Source organism: Vidua chalybeata, chromosome 20 (assembly GCF_026979565.1).
Source record: "Vidua chalybeata isolate OUT-0048 chromosome 20, bVidCha1 merged haplotype, whole genome shotgun sequence".
NCBI lineage: Eukaryota > Metazoa > Chordata > Aves > Passeriformes > Viduidae > Vidua > Vidua chalybeata.
In genome coordinates, this window is record NC_071549.1 from 7684714 (window position 1) to 7707474 (window position 22761).

At 55.4% G+C, this 22761-nt stretch overlaps 3 protein-coding genes across 11 annotated transcripts in view; 2 read left to right on the forward strand and 1 right to left on the reverse strand.

The window, feature by feature from the left end:
- Positions 1–13179, forward strand: part of ABR (ABR activator of RhoGEF and GTPase) — a 37896-nt gene extending 24717 nt beyond the window's left edge. For 3 of the 4 annotated variants that reach the window (XM_053961057.1, XM_053961058.1, XM_053961059.1), the window contains 9 exons: positions 85–182; positions 294–425; positions 7383–7442; positions 7536–7645; positions 7897–8036; positions 8475–8609; positions 8882–8987; positions 10575–10722; positions 10850–13179. In XM_053961057.1, the coding sequence (XP_053817032.1) occupies positions 85–182; positions 294–425; positions 7383–7442; positions 7536–7645; positions 7897–8036; positions 8475–8609; positions 8882–8987; positions 10575–10722; positions 10850–10939 (1019 nt within the window). In that variant the 3' untranslated portion in view covers positions 10940–13179. Of the gene's footprint in view, positions 1–84; positions 183–293; positions 426–2932; positions 3370–7382; positions 7443–7535; positions 7646–7896; positions 8037–8474; positions 8610–8881; positions 8988–10574; positions 10723–10849 lie in introns of those variants that run through there. The other variant, XM_053961060.1, reaches the window with a different exon arrangement.
- A 1150-nt stretch (positions 13180–14329) lies between these two features.
- Positions 14330–17834, reverse strand: TIMM22 (translocase of inner mitochondrial membrane 22). Its single transcript, XM_053961061.1, has 4 exons — positions 17554–17834; positions 17009–17205; positions 15944–16016; positions 14330–14919 (listed from the first exon to the last, which is right to left on the reverse strand). Exons 1-4 carry the CDS (start codon positions 17786–17788, stop codon positions 14843–14845), a joined length of 582 nt encoding a protein of 193 aa, XP_053817036.1. The 5' UTR covers positions 17789–17834; the 3' UTR covers positions 14330–14842.
- A 183-nt stretch (positions 17835–18017) lies between these two features.
- The window catches only part of SPECC1 (sperm antigen with calponin homology and coiled-coil domains 1), an 87656-nt gene continuing 82912 nt past the window's right edge, over positions 18018–22761 (forward strand). For 3 of the 6 annotated variants that reach the window (XM_053961151.1, XM_053961153.1, XM_053961150.1), the window contains exon 1: positions 18197–18785. The gene's annotated coding sequence lies outside the window, so the exon portion shown is untranslated. Of the gene's footprint in view, positions 18138–18195; positions 18786–22761 lie in introns of those variants that run through there. The other 3 variants (XM_053961158.1, XM_053961159.1, XM_053961154.1) reach the window with 2 other exon arrangements.

Genomic DNA, 22761 nt, shown 5'->3' on the forward strand with positions numbered 1-22761 from the left:
GGTCCAGCCCTGCTCTGCCCACAGTGGTCCCCTGGGAGATGGTGAGGGTGTTCCTGGGGTGCTGAGCAATGTCTGCTCCCCCAGATCTCTACTGTACACTGGAGGTGGACTCCTTTGGCTACTTCGTCAGCAAAGCCAAGACCAGGGTGTTCCGGGACACCACGGAGCCGCAGTGGAATGAGGTGAGGGAGGGTGGCATGCAGGGGGAGGCTGTGCTCCCCATTTCCCTTCAACCCCAGTTTTGGAACTGCTCTGGGGTGCTGGGGTTGAGCCACCCTCCCTCCACACCCCAGGAGTTTGAGATTGAGCTGGAGGGCTCCCAGTCCCTGCGCATCCTCTGCTACGAGAAGTGCTATGACAAGACCAAACTCAACAAGGACAACAACGAAATTGTGGACAAGATCATGGGCAAGGGGCAGATCCAGGTATGCACTGGGGCTTTTGGGCATCCTCTCACCCGTAGGGGGACTCCTTAGGGCCTGGCACCTGGGCTGGGAGGGTTGTCCTGGAGTGATGCCTGGGGTGGGCAGCTCTGCTTTAGGGAGCGGGGTACAGCAGTTGTGGGGTTGAAGGCAGTGAGGTGGGTGGGCATCAGGCATGGGGGGTGGTGGTCCTGGGGCACAGTGGCTGCAGGAGAGGGTGGGACAAAGTTAGAGGGGCCTTTGTGGAGGTGGCAAAGCCAGACCTTCCCTGCAGAGGTGCATCCAGCCCCAGCTGGGCTGGAAGTGTTTCCATTCTGCTGCTCTCCGTGCTGTGGCCCTGGGGAGCTGCAGGGAGGGGTTGGCAGCTGCCCTAGGGAGGGCTCTGCATGTGCAGCCCCCCGTCCCTCCTGTGTCCCCCTCTGCCACCATCTGCCTTCCCTGTGCCTCCATCAGCTGCTGTTATGGCAACGGGGGTTTCCAGGGCAATGGCTGAGCTGCCTCTGATTGGCGGTTGCCAGGCAGGGAGGATGGAGGCCTGGGCTGCCCTGAGATGCTCCCAGGTGAGCAGGACCAAGAGGATGGAGTGGAGGGCAGGCAACCCCCAGAGCTCACATTCCCCTTGCAGCCACCTTGGCCAGGCTGCAGGGAAGCCCAGGGCAGGGCAACACAGTTCAGGCTGGGGGTGTCTCTGTGTTTTCCTGGTGGGCAGCCCAGCCTGGCTGCCTTCCTGGCTGTGCTGGGGACACGGTCACGCCTGGGACACAGCCCTCGACCCAGGGCCACTTCAAAGGGCCCCTCATGGCTGCCTGCTCCGTGGGAAAGCAACTGAGGGCAGGTCCCAGGGGAGCAGAGAGCAGCACAGAAATGCTGCTGGGAAGGAGATGCTGTGGGGAAACAGCATTGGAGGGGGCACAGGGTGGGAGGTGGGGGCTCAGCTTCACCAGTGCCTTGTTCATACCTGAAATCACCCATCTGTTGCCCTCTCCCCCAGGAAGCAGTGGAGTGGGGGTGGCATTGGGCCAAGTGGGAAGGCCAGGGCAGGGAAGGGGCTCGGTGTCCCGCGGGGATCAGTCCAGCTGCGCTCTCGGAAATAGCCTGGATCAACAAACATGAGTCATGCTGGGAGATGCGGGGGTCGGGACAGGGACAGCACAGCCCGTACCCGCTGTGCAAAAGTTCTGGGGGAAGAGCAGGAAAGAGAGAAGGCCCTGGGGCTGCTTATCCCAAGGAGGATCTGGATGGATGGAAGAGCGTCAGGGTTGGGGTTGTCCTGCTGTCACCCAGAGCCACAGCTCGGCCTCTGCCCCAGGGGTGGGCTTGGTGACAGGGCAGGACAGCTGTGAGCAGGATGGGCAGTGCTGCTTCTGGGGCTGTGGGCTGTAGTCAAGCTCCAGAGCTGCCCCCCTGCCTTCTCCCTGAGCCGTTCAGGCAGAGACGCTGCCCTGGATGTTCCTCACCCCGCTGGTCCCTGGGCTCATCCTGAGCTGTTGCTGGTTCCACATAGCAGCACTGGCTGCTCAGTGGAAAGGTGGGACTCCTGGTTGGCATTAACCCTGTTTTGTTGTTATTAACCCCATTTTCGAAAGCTGGAATATGCTGTGGTCAGGGTAGGGCTGCCCTGTTTGGCTTGTGTCCCCATGAGGGTCTTGTGTCCCCTGCACTGCAGGGCTCAGCCCTGTTCTGAGCTGTCCCAGTTGCTCCCAGCAGCTGGGCTGTGTCTGCTGGGTGCTGGCAGGGATGTGTGGTGCTGTGCCAGGATGGCAGACGGATGTTGTGGTGGGCACAGCAGGCTGTGCGTGCTTGTGCCCACATTGCAGAGGACAGAGGCTGGATGTGGCCCCCATGCCACAGACAGGCAGTGGGTGCATGAAGGGGGTCTCAGGACCCCCTTCCTCAGCCCATTTGATGCATGGGGGGGATGTGGCTGTTGAAGCAGAGCCTGTGTTGTGATGGGCACGGTGCCTGCTGTACCCTCAGGGAATAGCTGCCTGTCTGTCTGTTCCCTTCCCTGGGCTGGCAGAGGCTCTGATGGAGGAGATTTGTGATGCTGGGGCACCCCCGACCTGCAGGGAGCCAGAGTGACCTGAAGGGACTCCAGGGGCTGCTGAGGGAGGGACTGGGGGGCAGTGCAAGTTCCCCCAAGCCTGCACCTCAGCATGTCCCTCAGCAGGCAGGGACCCTTCCAGGGCTTCCCTGCCTCCCTGGCAGTGGGGCTGACAAGGGCCAGAGTACACAGAGGGGACATGGGGGTACCCATCTGTCCCTGGGCGTGACAACAGACCCCAAAAGCCTCCTCCTGCTCTCAGCAAGAGCAGGAGAGCCAGCCTGGCTCCTGCGCGGAGCCGGGAATGCTGCAGCCGCCAGCGGCGGTGCCTCGGGGGCCGCGGCTGCCGAGGCGGATAACGGCAGAGGGATAACGGCAGAGGGATAACAACAGCGGATAACGGCGGATAACGGCGGCGGGGAGCCCGGGCAGCCCCCCCAGCGCTCCCGAGCGGCGGCGGGCGGCAGGGCGAGAGTTAAACGCGTGGGGGCCGCCGGGGGGGGGCTGCCTTTGAGTCACTTCCTCGCAGGGGGAGGGAGGTTTTTGGGGCTGCCTCGCCAGCCTGGCTCACACCCTGAAGATGAGCCCTGGCCGCTCGCCGCCCCGCCGCCCCAGCAGGGCTCCCCTCGCCGGCCCCCGCTGACCTCTCGCCGCCGGCAGAAGGGATATGCGGATGCTGTGCTAACCCAGCCGCGGGCACGCTCCCGGCCACCCTCGTGTCGCCTGCCCGGAGCCGAAGCGGTCGTCGCGATGACGGAGGTGTTGGTGCAGCCGGAGGGCGGCCCCGGCCCCGGCCCCGGCCCCGGGGGCGAGCGCGGCGTGGAGGAGCCCGAGGGGAAGCGACCCCCGAACACGGGCGCCCGGCTCTGGGGCAGGGTGCGCAGCAAACTGCTCCGTCAGAAGGTGCTCCGGGTGTGGGGGGCGGCTGCAGGGGACAGTGCTGGGCTCTGGGATGGCTGCGCCGGGCTCTGCTCTGGGTGACCGTGGCTTTTTGGCCGGTGGTTTTGTGGGATGGAGGGCTGTGTTGTTTGTGTGGAGAGTGAGTGCTGTGGGGTCTGTGCATGGGGCGGGGAGATGTTTGGGAGCTTTGGGAGCTCTTAGATGCAGTTGGCAGCCTGTGAGGTGTTTGTTTTCCTCCTTCCCTCTCGCTCTGTGCTGGCAGGCTCCGGGAGGCTGAGCTGTTTGCACCGGGGGGTCCTGCAGAGGCAGGGCAGGGGACCCCTGCCCGGCCCTGGAGCTTGCCCAGGAGGCAGCGATGCTTCTGGGCTGACTGGGGCCGGGTTCTTGGGGTGCCACAGCACCCAGTGCCTGCGTCCCCCCTCTTGCAACCCGGGTCGATCCAGGCTTTCCCAGCTCACAGCTGTGTCGCAACCACATCAGCCAGTGCTGCCCGTCTTTGTGGGAACACGGAGTGCAGGGATGTGCGACAGAGGTGACAAAGGAGGGGGACGACAGCCTTGCAGGCTGTCCCAAAAGCCCCACGGGGGACTCTGGGGGTTTCCCTCGGTGGAGTCTCCCTGCCTGGGGAGCTGCTGGCTCGGCTGTGCCCGTGGGGGTTCGCCGTGGCAGCGGCGGGGCCGCGTGTGACGCAGCGGCATTAACCTCGATTCTGTGCCGGCTGCGCACAGGGGATTAAGGGGCAGCAGGGCTCTGTGGAGAGGCTGCCCGGCGGCTGTTGCTGGGTCAAAACATGCAGGGGTTTCATCTCCTGTGCCTGTTGTGGCTGCTGGCTTCCCTGCGGCTGCGGGGCAGGGTCCTGGTGGGTTTGTGGGTGCTGCTGCTGCTCCTCGGGTTGTTCTCAGTTGGGGCTGTGAAACTGCTTTTTTGGGGGGCTGTGCTTTGCTGCTGGCAGTGTTTGCTGGTTTGGGGGCTGCTCTGTCCCACGGCACCGGGGGGCTCAGGGACTGTCTGTTCCCTGGGGAGGGAGCTGCTGGCATGGAGGTCTGCTGAGGGATCTGCTTGCCAGGGCAGCCACGGGAGGCCAGGCTGGGTTATCTGTGGGTGCCACGCTGATGGGAAGCAATGCTGGCTGTAGCAGCTCCTCTGGGATCCTGCTCCCCAGGGCCCTGGCAGAGATGACCTCAAAGACTGAGTCACCGGTTTGCTCCCAATTGCTTCACCCAAGGCTGACAGTTGGGTGACCTCATGGGCCTGAGATGCGAGGAGGGGACATTCCCAACTTCACAGTCCCTGCCCCACCACAGCTTCCCAGTGTTTGGGGCCCTGGGGAGCCACCCGGAGGATTTGGAGCCCTACCAGCTCCTCACCCTGGAGCTCTGGGCACCCAGCCCTGCCTGGGTCTGTCACAGTGCCACGACCTGGACATGTCTTGAGGACAAAATCCCAGGATGTGGCCTCATCACCTCAAGTCTGGAGTTGTCCCATGGACAAGACAAGCAGTAGGAGAGGAAGGTCAATGCCAGCAGGGCCTCCCCAGAACACAGAAAGTGCTGCAGGACTGCCAGGATGCTCATTGCCTGTTCCTCTACAACCTGAGACCTTTTCCTGCAAACAAACAGCCTTGGATAATTTGGGAAACCAGGATGATGGCACATCCCTGTGGCAACAAACAGAGGATGTTTCACCTCACCGTGGATGAGAGCGGCACCACAGCAAATGCTGACCTGGGCATGGATACCACCATGGCTGAGAGTCCCTGAGGTGCAGGAGGGAGCAGCCTGGAGACATGCTGGTGACCTGGCTGAGATGTTTCCCCAGGCACAGAGGGGTGTTTGAAGCCGTCTGATCTTCCAAAGAGGAGCTGACATCTCATCCTGCACAATGCTGGCTCGAAGGCTGTTCCCCAGGGCTCCTAGCCCTTGAGTTGCCCACTGACCTGGGATGTCCCTGCATCCTGCTGGAGCAAGGCAGCTCCCTTCAGAGGAGGAGGAGATGGTGGCGGGAGCTGGGACGGGGTGTTTGCCAATGCTGCGTGGGCAGGAGCTGCCTCTGGCTCTGTGGGTGGATGCTCCTGTCCATCCTCCCACGCCTGGAGACGAAGCATTGGACATGGCTTTGCTTAAACTGGGGAGTGGCAGTGTCCTGTGCTGCTGCTGCTGCTGCACGGGGTGCTGGCCAGGAGGGTTAGAGAGCACCAGGGCCAGGCTGTAGGTGCTGCCCCAGCGGTGCATAGGGACCTGCCCTAGCTGCAAGGGGGCTCAGACCCATGGTGGCAGCAGAACTAGCCCAAATTTGGGCCCTGCTGGCTGTTGTGGGATGATTGTGCCCATGCAGGGGGAAGTGGCTGCAGGGAAGTGACGTGCTCAGGGTAAGGTCTGCAGCACTGGCAGCAGCCAACCTGGCTTTAATAAAAGCTTTCTTCAGAGCTCTGCTAAAGCCCTTCCAGATGTGAGCTGCCAGGGCCATCAGAGCCAGAGGGACCTGAGGGGTGGGGAAGGGGAAGGCATGTATGGTGGCTGCAGTTAAAATCACATCACAGAGCAGGGAGGCTCCTGACCTGGCTGGGGGATGAAGGGGCTTCACTGCCATGAGTGGGACAGGGATGTGTGGGGAAAAGGGTGAAAGTCTCTGGGACAGTGGCGTTGGCTGTGGTGGCTTCATGGCAGTGCTGTGGGGGAGCACAGAGGAGCTGGAGCAGCAGGACTGGGGTTAGCTGTGGTCTGGCTGCAGTCTCGTGATCCCAGTGTCCAGACCTGCTGCAGGGTCCCATGGGAGCCCAGGGCAGCTGCAGCTTTCCTTCTCCTCCTCCCGCTCTCCAGCAGCCGCAGGGCTGGCACAGAGGAAGCAGCGTGGCGCTCACTGGGCTCTTCCATGTGCTGGGCTGGAGCACCAGGGAGGGCTCCGTGTCAGGAGCCATTCCTGGGCCATGCTGGAGACAGCAGCATTTCTGCCTTGCTGGGGACCACAGTTTCCCCACAGCTGAGGAGATGCTTGGGCTCACTGTGACACAGGGCATGTGGCAATGTCACTGTGCTGGGTCTCTGCCAAGACCCAGGGCAGCTTGAGCCTATCTTTGGGACTGTGGAGTCTTGGTGTGCAAGAAGGGACATGAGGGACCCCACAGTGCCCCCCCGTCATGGCATGCCGTGACTTTATGGGCAGGGGAACAGCAGCTCCGTGGCTGGAGCAGCAGCTCTGAACATCTTTACACTTGCCCAGAGCATCTCCTGACCCAGCAGCTGCAGGAAGCTCCTGTGTCCTTGCAGAGTGACCCCGCGTGCCTGGTGCAAGTGTGGCCTGGCAGCTGCGTGTCCCCAGCCCTGGGAGCCCCCACCAGCTCCAATATCCCATCCTCTTCCCCAAGGGGACATTAGGACTGAGCTGCCCGCCCCGTGCATTACAGGGATCGATGGGGCTGCATCAATACCACCAGCTGGGGACCAAAAAGCACCAAAAGGCAACTGCACCCACCTCTGCCCAGCCCTGGGGCCCGGAACCCACCACGGCACGTGTCAGGGCCTTGGGAATGCCAGCACCTCTCGCTGCACCCGGGCGCCGGGGCAGCGTCACCGAGTCCCCCGCTAGCCCCAAAGCCAGAAATAGCAGAGCCTGTCATTCCCAGGGGTTATAAATAGCCTTGGCTATGGGGAAATGTTGTTTTTCTGCATGGAAAACGCTGCCCTAGTTCTGTTTCATCAATCTGCCGCCAGAAATAGTCCTAATTTCTTGGAAGTTTCTTGCTTCTTGGGTGTGGGTTAAAGCACTGCCTTGCAGGGGCTCTGAGGACAGGGGGACTGAGCCCACCTGGCTTCAGGGCACAGCCAGAGGGGCCCAGACCCCAAAGGGGAACCTCTCCATCCTCTCTGCTCATGAGCAGCATGTTGCCCAGGAAAAGCATATCCTGTGCCCTACACCATCTGCAGATCAGGGGCTTTGGGGGCCACCAGGTTGGGATGACAGCAGGGCTGGCACGAGGCTGTGGCCCCACGGAACTCACAGACCATCTCTCCCCACAGCTGGACCCACAGGCCGTGCAGACGAAAAACTGGCACATGGATGTGATTGAGATGAACGGAGTAAGTGGGGCTGGGGGACCCACAGCCCCTCGCTGTGAATGCAGCCCCTTCTTGCCTTCAGGCCAGCCAGGACTCACCCCCTGTCTCCCACAGATCAAGGTGGAGTTCTCCATGAAGTTCACAAGCAGGGACATGAGCCTGAAGAGGACCCCGTCCAAAAAGCAGACTGGTGTCTTCGGGGTGAAAATCAGTGTTGTGACCAAGTAAATGCAGGACTGTGGGGGTGATCTGCTCTGGTTCCTGTGGGTGTGGGGTTGCACTGCGTCCCCTTGCTCTCACCAACACTGGGGACCTTGGCCTTTGCTCTCTGCTGGGGACTTTCCCGTTCCCTTTGCCATTCCCAACCTTCCCTCCTGCATGCCCATCCTGCCCCTGGCGCGGGGTTTGCAGGGCTGGGCTGGCTGCCAGGGGTTCCCCTGGGAATCTTTGCTGACGGCTCCGCTTCCCGAGCCAGGCGCGAGCGCTCCAAGGTGCCTTACATCGTGCGCCAGTGCGTCGAGGAGGTGGAGAAGAGGGGCATCGAAGAGGTCGGCATCTACAGGATCTCCGGAGTCGCCACTGACATCCAGGCATTGAAAGCTGTCTTTGATGCCAGTGAGTGTCCTGGGGGAGCTTGGTGTTCTGAGACACCCCCAGCCCTCTGCAAGCCTGGGTTTGGTTATTGCACTGCACATGTGCCAGATATGACACTCTGCATAGGAAGGGCTGGGGGTGAGGAGGGACAAAAACACCCAGAGATCCCAGCCCGTTTGTGCCTCTGAGCTGCCGCCACTCCTGGCTGGCTCCTGGGAGACACTGAGTCAGGGAAACGTTGCAAATGGATTTGCAGCTCGTTGTGTGTCCTGTTGCCCAGCCAGGCGGGAACCACTCGGCTTTTCCCAGGCTCAGCCTGGCTAACGGGGCTGTGAACCCAGCAGTGCTGTCCCTGCCCTGCAGCTGGCAGCCTGTCTGGGTAGCTGGAGTGACACAGAGGGTGGAGACCCGGAGGGGAAGGAGGGCAGGAGGCGTCACATGTGGGTGCTCTCTGGACAGATAACAAGGACATCCTGGTGATGCTGAGTGACATGGACATCAATGCCATCGCTGGCACGCTGAAGCTGTACTTCCGTGAGCTGCCCGAGCCCCTCCTCACTGACAGACTCTACCCCGCCTTCATGGAGGGGATCGGTAAGGGCTCGGGGATGGGAAGGGGATGATGCACAAACTCTGTTTGGCATTGCTTGCTCTGGGATGGGAGACTCCCAAGGGTCCTTCCCAGCTTGGCCCACTTGGTCCTGGCTGTTTTTGTTGGCTCATGCTGTGGTGCTGAACACCACAGCTCAGGGCTCGTGGTGCTGCTCCCCAGTGCTCACAGACTGGCTGCTGGGAGGTATCTGGCTGTGGTGGGTCCTGCTGCTGCACCAGACCCTGTCCTGAGCCCTCTCCCTCTTTGCCTCCAGCCCTCTCGGATCCTGCTGCCAAGGAGAACTGCATGATGCACCTTCTCCGCTCGCTGCCTGACCCCAACCTCATCACCTTCCTCTTCCTGCTGGAGCACTTGAAAAGGTAATGGCTCAGGGGCTGCCTGGGATGGGTGGGAGGTGCAGGGTGGGAATGTCTCACTGCTTTGCCGTCGGGGTGGGACATGAACAGAGTTAGAGCTGCTATTTGATTCCTGTGGTGCCTGCACATCTCCAGGCTGATCCCAGACTGGAGGCAGATGGTGCTGTGCTGGTGCAGAGCAGGGCAGCAGCCAGGGCTAGCAACAGCAGCTTGGAGCAGGCATGGAGTGGTCCTTTCCCAGGCCTTCCAAGAGGGTACAGCTCCATGTGTATCCCACTTGCCCAATCTCTCTGGGCACTGGCTATTCCCCAGGCTGCAGCTTGTTCAGACCCTTCTCTGATATTGGTGTTGGCTTTCCACATCTTCTCTCCTTGGGACCCTGTAGGATGCTGGGGGGGTTCTGGAGCCGTTCTGCCCCTCCAGAGCAGCTCCTGGTGTCCCAGGACCACTGGCTGTGATGCCAGCAGGGCCTGGGCTGTGCCTGGCCAGTGATCCAGGTCAGCTCTGCAGGGAGCACATGGCCTCTGCAAACATGGAACACTTGGCTGCTGCAGCCGGTGTGCAGCTGGTTGGATGAGCTCTGCAGGGAGCAGCTGGCCTCAGCACAGGACAAGAATCAGTTGGGAGCTCTGCAGTGTCCCCCTTAGCAGGAAAACAGCTCTATGTCCCTTCCCACCAGTCCAGCAGTAGTCCCTGCCAAACAAGATGCAGCAATCCTTGTCACCTGTCAGCAGCGGGTGGCCAAGAACCAAGGACAGTCAGCTCTGTGGAAATGTCCCAGAGCTGCAGGTGACACTTCATGTCACCCGTCCCACGGTGAGTGCAGCAGTGTGTGGTGTGACAGGCTTTGTCTTGGCCCAGATCAGGTGCATCCAAACCTGGGGACTCAAGGACTGGGGGCTCCCTGAGGACCCAAAACCAGGCACAGGGCTGTGGAAGGGCAGCAGAGCAGAACACAGAGCCTGGGACTGGGGCTCACGGCTCATGTTACTTGCATCATGAAAGGTTTTTTTTTGTTCCTCTGGTTTGGCTAAAACCAAACAGAAAAAGTGATTGATGCTGGGGGATGGAGAAGGAAAAATCCATTTCCATCCTGAGAACCGGGCACAGCCAGTTCCCACATCTGCTCCCCTGGCCGGGGCTCAAGCGAGCAGCCTGTGCCGGGGAGCACAGCTGCCTCCTAACATGGCAATGTTGCGGTCCTGCTTCCCTCCATGCTGGCAGGGCTCCCACAGGGTTGTCAGGGCGGGGAGTGGGTGCAGGGGGCACGGGCTGGTGCAGGGCTCCCCGTACCCTGCAGCTCGGGAAGGGTGGAGGCCCCGCAGTGCATAAGTGAGGGCTTGGTTGCTGCCACATCACACCCGGGGCTCCGGGCCAGGCCCGGCGGCTCCGGCGGAGGCCGTGAAGGGGGCAGAGCTCCCTGCCCTGCACCTGGGTTTTCCGAGCGCTACAAAGGGCAGTGGAAAGCTGGAGGTGCCCCACTGCTGCTGGGAGAAGGGAGAGCAGCCCTCAGCCTCCACATCACCCCATGGCTCCCCACTCCTGAACACCGTTAGGGGCTGACACTGCCTCTCTCCCTGTACCCCACAGGGTGGCTGAAAAGGAACCTATCAACAAAATGTCTCTCCACAATCTGGCCACGGTTTTTGGGCCAACACTGCTGAGACCCTCAGAGGGGGAGAGCAAGGCGCACCTCACCTTGGCCTCTGACATCTGGTCCCACGATGTGATGGCCCAGGTAAGAGCTGGGTACTGGAGGGTTTCACCTGCCTGAGTAGATTTGTTACTTTTTTCTGGATGAGACAAGCTGGGATGTAGCAGCTCTTTCCCCTTCTGTAGTAACACCCCCCATTTACCTTCTACAGGTCCAGGTCCTTCTCTACTACCTGCAGCATCCTCCCATCTCCTTCAGCGAGCTCAAACGCAACACACTTTACTTCTCTACGGACGTGTAGCCTGCGGGCAGAAGGCACCAGCTGCAAACACTCCAGCTCCCTGCTGGGGGACACAGACTGCATCACAGCCCCCAAGGGAGACCAGCCCAGACCCAGGACGGTGCTGCCTGCAGCTCCTGTACAATCACGTTCCAGTGGCCCGGTCCCACCTGGTGCCAGGCCCTCTCTGTAAAGTAGTCGTGTCTTATGTCCCTTCTTGTGTTCAAGGATTGTTTTTATGTATATTTGCTCAACAGAAGAGGTAGTGACTGACAAGGGCTGTGGACACAGGCTTCCCCCTTGGCTAGTTTTCTCCTGGACTCCTTCCTGCCCGCTCACTCCTACGAGGCACCCCTCGCCTGAAGCCTGCAGTGCCCCACGAGTGCCTGTTTGCTGCCCAGCTCCCTGCCCACGCCTGCATGTGCAGCACCAGCTCGCTCCGAGGCCGGGAGCTCACGGGCCTCCCTCCCTGGTGACGGTGACAACCAGCTCTGCTTTGGCTTCGCTGCCTGCGCAAACGTTGGACCCTGTGCCTGGATCCTGCTCCGGTCTGAGCAAACCTGCGACCACGAGAGCAGAGGAGCAGGGTGCTGCTTCCTCCCTGCCACGGCTCCTCTGGGTGTTTTCAGGCCAGTCCCCTCTCCAGCCCCAGCCCTGTGTTTTGCCTGTGTGCGTGTGGCGCGGTGGTTCCTCCCCTCGCTGGATTTTGCCTCTCAGCAACGTTATGGGGTAACCCCTCACACAAGGCTGGAGCCAGAGGTGCTGTGCTGGTCTTGATCCACAGCAGGCTGAAAGGATGGCCAGCCAGAGGCAGGTTTGCTTTCTGCACCATGGGCTGACCCCACATCTACTCTGACACTGATGTGGTCACAAATTTCCCCAATTTGGAAATTTGGTGGGGAACAGGGTATCTGCTGTACAGTTCTGTCTCTGCCATAGCGAGGCACTCACGCCCCTGCCAGCCCAGCACTGCCATGAGCACTTGCATGCACCTGTGGCACAGCCTGCTGGGCCACCAGCATTCCTCCCGTGGCCATGGGGACAAGGAGGGTTTTTACCCCTTCCTTGGCCTTCCCTGCTGCACTGGGCACACGGCAGCACATGGCCCTGCCTCGGTGGCAGCCTGGCTGCCAGAGGCAAGTGCTGTGCAGCAGCTGGATGGTCACCCAGCCTGGGAACCTGCACAGAAGGATGGGAGGAGGAAAGCCTTCATGGCCCTCGTGACTGAAGGCAGAAATGCTTCATTCTGTCATTCTCCCAAAGTGGCTGCTGCTGGATTAGCCGTGCCCAGCCAGCTCAGGTCTGTTAGTGGCTCCAGTGACCCCTCCCAAGCTGATGGCTGGAGTTGTCACGCCATGTCCCAAGGCAGGACAGGCTGCCCCAGTGCCCGGCTCCCGGGATGTCCCCCACGCTCCCATGTAGGTGTTGGTACCTGTTGGGACACAAAACCTTTCGCTCTGTGAGCCGACTCCGTGTTCTTGTGGGAAACCCCCCCCATGTCCCTGACTGCGTTGGCCCTGTGCTCTCCTGTGCCAAATGGAGATGGATGAGAAGTGACCAAGCATGTCCCCCACAGCAGCGTTGCCTTTAACCTCCCAACTATTGGACTGTTCCAGGTAGAGCCCAGCCACTGATGCACCAGGTATGTCCTCAGCCACCTCCCTGGGGAAGGCAGCACCTGCCAGCCCTGCACCAGCAAAGCAACCAAGGAGGGGAGGTCTCAGTCCCCCTCCAAAGGGCTCACACTCCAGACCCTGCTCCTCTTGACTACCAGCTAAACAGAAGGGAAACAGCATTGCAGAAAATAACCAGGCGTCTGTCTTGGCCCTGGACCCAGTAAGGAGGCCGAGCTTTAGATCTGACTGCACAACAGATCCCTGTGTGTGTCTGATTTGTTACATGTGTCCAAGTCTCTGTCCACGACACAGTCATTCCAGATGGAGACTCTGTACAGCCAAATCTCCCCCTGTGACAGTGGCTGGAGGCCCGGTCCCCACAGCCCAGCACAACAGGCTGTGGCTGTCCCCATGACTGGCTTTTGCTTGTCCCTACAGGAAGGAAAAGAGGGGGGTGGACTCTTGCAGCTACAGGTAGAATAGAACTGTTAATTAATATTTGACTTTCAAAAGTTGTTAAGGATATATTTTTGTTTGTGTTCTGTTTCAATTTCTGTAGATTATAAACTTTAAATGGCTGTAAAACCTCGTGAGGAGAAAAAAATATTAATAAAAATGCAAAGGCCCGATATTTGCACAAAAGAAGCCCTGTGGTGTTGCTCTTTGCACTAACTGATCACTTTGGCATCACAGCTTCTTCTTTCTGTTGTGGAATTCTTGCTAGTTGCACTTCAAGCCAGTGGTATAAGCACAGGCATTGTGCCAGGCAATCTTTGAAGAGGCTTCTTATGGTTTGGGCTACATCCTTGCATTTTGGAGGAAAAAAAACCTGGACTGTCTGGAGCCAGCCTGTTTAATCAGCCTAGAATTACTCAAGTTTAAAATTCAGCTGACTTGCACAGCTTCTGGCCTGAGGATACTGAACAGGCACAGCAAGGGACATCAGGAGATCTGGAAACCTCATCTGATAGATCACATGGTGCTGTCTCCCCACTTCTTTCCATGTGGGAATGGGAGCCAGTGTGCCTCCAAACTGACCACTGTATCAGCCAAAACACACTGCTAGTATTGCTCTTCCAGGTCAACAAGGGCTGTCACTGTTCTGGGATGTCCAACTGTGGATGCAAAGGAGGGGAAGTGGGTGGGAGAATCCCTATTAGTTGTGTGCACTGCATCTGAAATGCCACTGCCTCAAAAAGATCAGAGGGAGTGTTTGCCTTTATGGAGTGGCTCAATGAAGGTTTAAAATGACCCTCTGAGGTCTGAGAACAGAGCTTGGTTAGAATAGCAGGAGAGCAGATAGAACACCAATCAAAGAGGCAGCAGCTCCTTGAGCTAATGAACGGATGTTTTGATTTCAGCACCAATTTTGGGCAGAAAAAACACTCACTTGCCCCTTGTAACACTGTGGTACTTGGAGGTGGCACAGGGATGTGATGGGAAGCAGGCTGTGTGCTGAGTGAGTGCCCAGTTATCTGTCAAACACTGGTTTATTCTCACAGCTCTGCTTTCTAAGTTGCACTATCAAACTGCTGGAACTAATGGGGTGAGCCTGGGGCAGTTAAAGCAGTAGCAAGATTGTACTCCCACAGTGAGGTTAAATCAGGCTAGCCAAGTGGCTACAGAGAATTATACTTCAGCAACAACCTCTTTTTTTCCCTTAAACTGTTTTGTTCATCTGCCAGTAACCACACAGCTCTAAGGCTAAGGATTCCTTTCTGCTTTTCCCTTTAAAACACGGTAAAGAAATCTGGCGCTCATCTCTGTACTTGAAATAAGACAAGTTGTACAGATGGTGGTTTGTCTTCAGATGGTATTTTAAGAAAAGCCTGGAACAAACTTATTTCTCCACAGGATCTTACCTCTCCCCAACAGAGTAGCAAGCTGCAAACTGGTGACTGTTAAAACACTTGCAGCACCTTCAAATATGTGGTAACCTAGATCGCTGCATTTCTCTTCGAAGATTGTCCTCCTGCCTTCTTTTGATGCCAGCAACAGACTTAATCAAAATCAGCCCCAAAGGATCGAAAGAGCTCAGAGTCCAGGCATGTTTCCTGGAAACTGACAGTCAGCTGATCTGTCCTGGAGATGCTGCTCTGTGCCTGGCTCCATCCTCCCATGCTCCCGCAAGCCTGCCTGCAGCAGCTTGCCAGGGCTCGCAGCCAGGTTGCTGTTAGTCATTCAGAAAGTGGCCAGCGCCACCCCGACTCCAGAGGCAGTGGAAAGGTAAGCCTGGTGGTTGTGCCGTGATGCAGGCTCTCAGCAGCAGCACTGCAACAGGGAATGTTGCTCCCGAGGGTCCCGGCTGTTACCGGAGGTAGTAATCGACTGCAGCGGAGAAAGCGGCGAATCCTCCGCAGCCGATCACCCCGGCCTTCAACCCAGCTGCAAGGCAAGGTGGGAAACCATGAGACAAAGCAGGAGAAATATTCTTCTTGCCAATAACCCCTGCTGGCTCAGAGCTCACACCAGCAGGAGCCTGGCAGTGCCCTCCCAGGGGACACTGGCACTGCCACTGCCTGATGTACAACCCCCCGGGGACAGCAGGATTTTCTCTCTGTGCTGTGTCCTCAGGCTCACCCAGGGGACAGAAGAGAACCCTCCAGTGGCCACTGCTGATTTTACTGTGCTCTCATTTGAGCCCTGCAAGTGGCTTGGTGGGGCTAGGGAGGGATAGGAAGAGCAGCCACTGCTCTGACAGCTCTAAGAGGATTAGGTCTAGGACAGACACAACTTAACAAGCTCAATTAGAAGCACTTTCAAGAGCTTTCTTTTCATTTATGCTCCATAAAACAGAACAGTTTTTTTCTTAAGGAGAGTGAGAGAAGTTTGATATTTCTGATGAGTAGAGCAGCTCTCTCTCACTTGGGCATTTTTCCAGATGTTACCACTAAAGGAAAGTCTCCTCTAGTGCTGCAGGACTAAAACCCCACTTCTTGTTCACATATAAGTAGAATTGTCTGTTTGAACTGATACATGAGAAAGGAGAAAAGCATTTTACTCATGGTACAGAAGAAGAGAGTTCTTTAGCTCTAATTTCAAAGGAGAGTTCTAATTTCAAAGCAGAGACAGTGAAATGGTAGATGTGTAGAGCTCAGTTAACACAAGAGCTTCTGTATGTATTTTTGGCTCTCTCCCATGACACCACAGAAGAGTGTTGCCAGCCACCACCATCTCCTGATTTTCTTTCAAGTGAATTTTGTTGATTTTCCTCTATGACCAACCCTTCCTTATCCCCACTTATTCTTGGAGCTGACAGTTCTGCCAGTCCGGAGCACACTCTCACGCTGGCGGCACCACAGCCCCATGCAAAGAGGTTTGTGGTGTGTGTGTTGCACCAAGAACATCGTGTGCTGCATAACCAACTTCAATCTTATCACAGAAACAGCTCCCAGCAGGCAGCACCAACCTCTGAAGCCGATGGCTCCTCCCGTGATGCAGCCACTGATAACGCTGTTCTTCCAGTCCGACTTCCCACGATACTGTGGAGTTACAAATCAGTAAGTGTGGAATAAACACTCGGTATCTGTGCTAACAGCAAGGTTAAACGACCTTCCATCCTCTTCTCAGCTGAGGATGTTCTTCCCTCTGCTCTCAGCAGATGGCCCTGCACTCCCAGACTTGCAGGGCCGGGAAGGGAGGAAGGAGCAGGTAACTGGGAGAGGTGAGACAAATCCCTATGGTGCAATGCAGTGCTGTGGCAGGGATGCTCAGGTGAGCCAGGACAGAACACAGCCCTGAGTCTAGAAGTGCAATAACCACAGGAGAGCAGCCCTGGTCCTCGGCATAGGTGAGAGTCACAGCACCTGCTGACAAAGGTGGGCTATTTCCATAGCCAGGACATGCTGGATTTTCACCAGTGCAGAAATCTCTTTGTTCTGCTCCATGGTGCAAGCAGATACAATTTTCTTCTAGATGAGTTAAGAAGTAATTGTGCCTTTCAATTAAAAGGCAGGACTCAAATTCATAACAAGGTAATTTTCCTATTTCAAAAAAAAAAAAAATCCAGATGATAGATTTACCACTGAGCTGCAAAAAATAATTTCTGACTGTAGGGGCCAGATGAAAACTGGCCTGTTACTCAAGAACTTTCATCAGATGATCCCTTTCTGCATATGGAATTTTTAGACACTCAAATTACCATGTTGCAACTCACAGTTTGACATTTTACACGAGCACTTGTAGCTAGGGTTTTAAAAAGTAATGCCTATGCTTGCCAATACATTCAGGACTTAAAACTGAAAAGTACTTTGCTATTGCAAAAGAGTTCTTCATTCTGTCAGAGAACAGCAGCTCTGAAGACAGATCTCAAAGAGATCTCAGATCTCTGAAAAACTTTGCTGGCCAAGAAAGAACAAAGCAGCCTATTCCACTGCCCTATTGCAAAGAGAATATATGTACTTATTTGGATCTAGTAAAAGATTTTAAGGAGTACCAGAAAACATTTCTTAATGGTTGAGAGGCTCTTACTCACAGATTCTACCATGCATTCCGTGCAGGAGAACATGGCACCCACGATGGCGAAGTTCTTGGCGTAGGAGATGCCTCGCTGCCCCATGTCCTTGAGCACCTCTTTGGCCGTGGGCGTGCGATAGGGATCCTTGGGATCAAACCCCACGTTGGTGTCAATGCCAGCTGTGAAGATACCAAACGCACCTCCCAGGACAAATCCTGTGAAAGATAAACAACGAAATTAACACGGCTGGGCTGGAGCAGCACATTCCCTGCAGGAATGGAGCGGCTCTGCTCCCGCTGTCTGTGAGCGCTGCGCTGTGACAGGGCAGGAATCTCTCGGTGCTATGGACTCTTGTGACAGCCCGAGCTGCGTGAGGGAAGGCCATGAGCACCTGCGCCTCTCCAAGGAAGGCAGACACAGATCCCTGCCCGGGACATGTGACAGGCACTGGAGGAAAATCAACACGGGGACTGCAGCCTCTTCTCCATCCGCCCCTTTCCCGACGCCACAGGGACCCCCGAACGACCCCACAGCCGCCTGCCCCGTCCTTCCAGCGGCCGCACCTCCCACGCAAGCCAGCGCCGCCTTGAAGGGGCAGCTCTCCATGACCCGCTCCACCATCTTCTGCTCCTCGCTCTTGGGCGGGCAAGGGATTCCGCCGAGGACGGCGGGGTCCCAGACGCGGGGCTGCCGCTTGTCGCCCACGAGGTGCTGCAGCAGAAGGCTGTACTGCAGCGGCTGCGGCGGCGGCGGCGGCGGCGCCGGCTCTCCCGGCGCTGAGGGCGGCGGGGCCGCCATGATGGGCTTGCACACCCACGGGCGCTCGGGCGCCGCGTCCGGGCCCGCTAGACCCGCCGCGGCGGGGGCGCACGGGAGTTGTAGTTCCGCAGCGGGGAGAAGCCGGCAGCGCACCGCTATGCTTTGACTACACCTCCCAGTCTGCCCCGCGCCGACGCCTCCGGGAAGAACTACCACTCCCGGCACGTTCCGCGGCGCGCCGCGGGGATTGGCCGTCCCGGGCAGCCAGGGGACTACATTACCCGGCGTGCCACACAGCAGCCCCCTGGCGGCCGGTGCGGCCGCTGCAGGTGAGGTGAGGGCTCCGGCTGCGGAGCATCCCCGAGCGCGGCGGCGGCGGCGGCTGCAGGTGAGCGCGGGGAGCTGAGGGCAGCGCGGGGGCACCGGCTGGGCTGGGGAGAACCGGCAGCCTCGCGCCGGGCATCCCCGTGCTGGGGGAGCGCTGAGGTGCCGCAGTGCGGGACCCAGTCCCTGTGCCCTGGCTGAGGTGCGGGGGAGCGGGTGCGGTGTGGCCGCCGTGTCCCCGCATCCTCCCCGCCGCTGACTCCCGGCCCCGCGCCGGTGTCTGAGGGCAACAGGTCCCGCACGGGGCGGGCGCTGCCCGCGCCCGCACGGTCCCGCCGGGGCTCTGAGGGCAGCCGGGCCCGCCGGGGCTCTGAGGGCAGCCGGGCTCCCGCAGCCCCCGCGGGGCTCTGAGGGCAGCGGCAGCCCCGGGCGGGCGGGCGGCTCCGGCGGGGCTGCACGGCCCGGGGCAGCGGAGCCTGGCAAGGGTGTCCCCGCTGCGGCACGGACACGCCGGAGCACCGGGACATCCCCGGCTGATCCCCGGGAGAGCCCGGTCTCCTCTGGCGTAGGGCAGCGGTGCTGCTGCAGGACGTGTGTAGCTCAAAAGGGCTCTGAAAATATCCACGCTGTTCCATCACAAAATGCGAACTGGGCTCGTGTCAAATCAGGCGCAACCCTTAGCTCTGGGGAGCTTGTTCTGCTTGGCGATAAGGTGAGAAATGTTGCTTTTCCTTTCTGGTAAGCAAGGTGCAGTGAGCATTAGAAAAGTCTGTGTTCCTTACTTGTGTTTCTTTTTTTCTTCACCTGTTTTGCTTTCTTGTTCTTGTGGACTAGAACCAGTTTTCATCTTCAAAAGTGACAATAGGTGTGCCTTAAAAATACTCTTCTTATTATTTGATATTTTTCTATTTTAAGTAACCCATAGGTTTTAATCTATGAGAAATAGTTGTCTTGGTTTCAATAGGCTGCATGGAATTGTTGGATTTCAGTAATTGAAAATTACTTGAAAAATTAAGTAAATGGTGCATTGGTATGAAATCTTCCTGATACCCTGAAACACGACTTTTTTGAGGTCCTAAAGTAATAAATTTTCTTTCTTATTTTGGTCCTTTTTCTATGCCTTGCTTATATCTCTGTGTAGGTAAGTTCAAATAACGATTTAAATGGATAATTTTATCACTTCAAATACTTCATCAGACGAAGTTCAACAACTTTCCTCTAAATCCCACTGCCCTCTACTGGCTGCACCAGCAGGGCCCACCGGCCCGCTGCTATTTCCTCTTTTTCTTTTTTTTTTCGTCCTTGGGGTTTTTTTAATTATGGGGTTTTTTGTTTGTTTGGGATTTTTATTTGTTTGGGGGGTATTCCCCCCCCCTTTTTTTTTTTTTTTTTAAATAAAGATCAGATCCCATGAAAAAGCAGGTGGTTAAAATCTACTACAGCAGGATCTTGACAAGGTAGGGGAGGTTGCTGGCAGGATGATCTCCCTAAGGAACCCTCAACTTAAGATTTCAATCTTCTTGATCCAAAATAACCTTGCTGGGCTGATCTCGAAGTCCCACAGCAAAACCTAATTTCCAAAGGCCTAAAGGGAAAAAAACATATATGTTGGTTTGGGAATTTCAGCACTGAGAGTTTATATGTATAGCTGAAATATTGCTTTGACTTTCTTTCCCCTTTCCCTGAGTTTTGGAGAAAATGCTGGGTTACTATTTGTTTGTAAATAAAATATTTAAGCAAGAATTTTGTAAACACGAATCTGTAAAATATACTTATTTATGGATATTAATGTGTAATTAGATGTTATTTTTCCCTTAGATATTTAATAGTTTTCTCCTCTTCCCATTCTGTTCTACGCACGAACAAATTCTGGTGCCTGGGTATTTGAATAATCTCATCTGCCTGAACAGCTTTTTCGTGTGGGTGAAATCAGATGGAGGATTAAGGGTTTGAGAGGCAATATGAGAGTTCAACATCTTTGATAAACAAGTTGTTCAAATGAAACTTTCAGCTGTTTCTTTTTTCCGAGCCTGTGAGCCTCCATCCCTGCAGGGTGATGGTGCATCCGACCCTCCTCCTTCTCCCTGGCTGCTGTCCCTAAGCCTCTCTTCTACCCTGGAGCTGTTCAGTCCGGTGCAAGAGCTCAGGTTATTTTTAACCTTGCCCACGAAATGAAACATTTTGAACTCGGGTGAGTGTGACGGCAGCAGCGGGCGCAGATGATCCCGAGCTTTTGTGCTGCTCCAAGGAGCTCGGTGTCTGTTTCAGCAGAGGGCAGCACACGGTGACACTGAATAATTGCGTTTCACTTGACCTTTGCAGTGACTCAGTGACTCCCACGCTTCAGTCTCCTCCAGACAGGGTAAATCTTGGAAATAATGAGGGGTTGGTCAGAAATCCTGGTTTTGCATATGTCTTGGTTGTAGGGTTCCCAGGTTTTGAATAGATTCTAGCAGTGCTATTAAAAAAAATAAAAATAAGTTTTCACAGTCCTCAACTTTTATTTTGTCAAACTGCCAGTTCCAGAGTGTTTGCTGAAGTTATTCAGCTGGGTAGGAAGTGACTGAAGGTGGAAGTCAACAAGAATTAGATCAAATCCATTCTTTTTCACTCATTCCTACCTGTGGGCACTTTTTTTTTCCTTATCAGAACTGTCATGATGTAGGGGTGAATGAGAAGAAGAGGAGATAAATTAATGGGTACTTTAATGAAAAAAGGAAAAGCCTTTAATCACAAGTAGAAGAAAGTGGGGCTGCTTTGAGGTGATCACACTGCTGATCTCACCTGTTGTGTACAAAGAGGTTTTCAGTGGCTGCAAAAGGAAAGGTGCTGGGACCTGCTGGGCTTCGTTTCCACCCTTTGGTATTCTCATCTATACATTAAATTTAATCCTTTCCTACTTCTCACTGACCTTGTGAATGTGGTGTTTTGTCTTTTTCTTTAAAAGACTTTAGGTTTGAAAGTGCACTGGAGAAGTGAAGTGCTTTGTGAAATAGATCTTATTTCAGTGAAGGAAAGCTGCTTCAGCTTCTGTACTTTCCTTGGCTTATGAGTTTAGCAAATTTATTTGGTTGAGAGTGCAGCTGAGCTTTTTTTTTCCCCTTCTAAAGTTTTTTTCTTCTAAAGCTTTTGGTATTGGAGAATACTGTGTCACTACCATGGCAAACAGCTTTAAAGTACTAAGAAATAGGTTAGATTAGAAGTAGGTGGCAGGCATATTGGAGTTAAAACTCAAAAGGTATCCTGACTTGCTGATTTCCCAATATTTTTTTTTGCTTTAAGTCAATATAAAATAGGCTGCAGAGAGAGATCTTGGACTAAAATCTCCTTTTAGGATCAGCAGACTCGTTCCTTGTGACTGTGCTCTGCAACTCAGAGAGAAGGAACAGGATGTGGCTTTTCAAGATGAGTGTTTGATCCTGTCTGCTCTCCCTAACGTTTTAGATCTCAAAGTCTGCACTCCTTTTGAATGTAAGGTGGTTTCTTTGTGTTTGTTCCGCTTCAGCAAAGTACTTCTTCTCCTCTTCACAGTTTGCCCAATATTACACATATTTTTGTTTTCATCTATAAAATTTAAAACACACTTGTGTGGTCTAAAAAAAGTTTCAGGCATCATCATCTCCCAGGGCTTTCAGCTGTTGCTATAGAAGCCTAAATTCTCTTTGAGAAACCTTTCCAATAGAAAGAAGTTGATACTGCAGGAAAGTTGTCATGGAAATATGCAGCAAAAAGAGAAAGGAAATCTCAGTTTGATGACTGTTACACAGGCTTAGCCAGCCTGGTGAAGTGGCTCCCTATCTGGAGATCTGCTTCTGCAGATTCTCTTGGCTGTGTTCTAGTGGATTGGAAAGCTGTGGACTCAGATCTGAAGAAATAAATTATTTAACGTGTATAGCCAAACGTACCTCTTCAACTCAGAGAACTTTATCCAGATTTGAGTTTCCAGGTGATGGCAGACCAGGAGATTCCCAGCAGCCTGGCTCTAATGGGGGATGGAGCTGTGGCACAGCTATTTCTTATCTTTCTGGCAATGACCACTCTGAAAGGATTTATTGAAGTACCACGATTGAAATGAGGTTTTCAGAACCAATTTTTAAATTGACAAACTAAAACCAGTTTATTTTGCAAGCTTCAGTGCCATCCCAGATTTGAACAGGAGCCCTTTGTGTCCACCTAAATGATGGGATAAGCAGATCCCTCCCTATAAATTTCTTACGCCATCACCAAGCCTGGTTGGCTCCCTGGTTTCAAGCTTTTTGTGCCTCTCTTACTAAAGCCTCCTGATATCTAATGAATGTGATTATGAGTGAGCTGCCTTTAAATATCTATTACCAGAGTCACCATGGTAACTGCTGTAAGAATTTCTTGCTGGTAAAAGGTTTCCAGCTCCCTGAGATACGGCAGGGCAAGATGCTTAGGCTGTTGTTTTCACGGTTTGAGTGAGATCAAAGAGGACAAAATAACATATTCCTGATTTTTGATAGCAGTGAATGGTAGTGGAACTGAAAGGAATAAGATTTATTCTGGAGCCTGTCCTCAGATCTGGGAATAGAGGACAGTTCCACAGGCAGGGAGAGCCCAGGCTTTCCTTGGACAGCAGGCTCCTGCAGGAATCGAAGATGTCACTCCCTCTGGCTGAGCCAACACTTGGCCTTTCTTTCAATACTGTCAGCAAGTGAAATAATTAA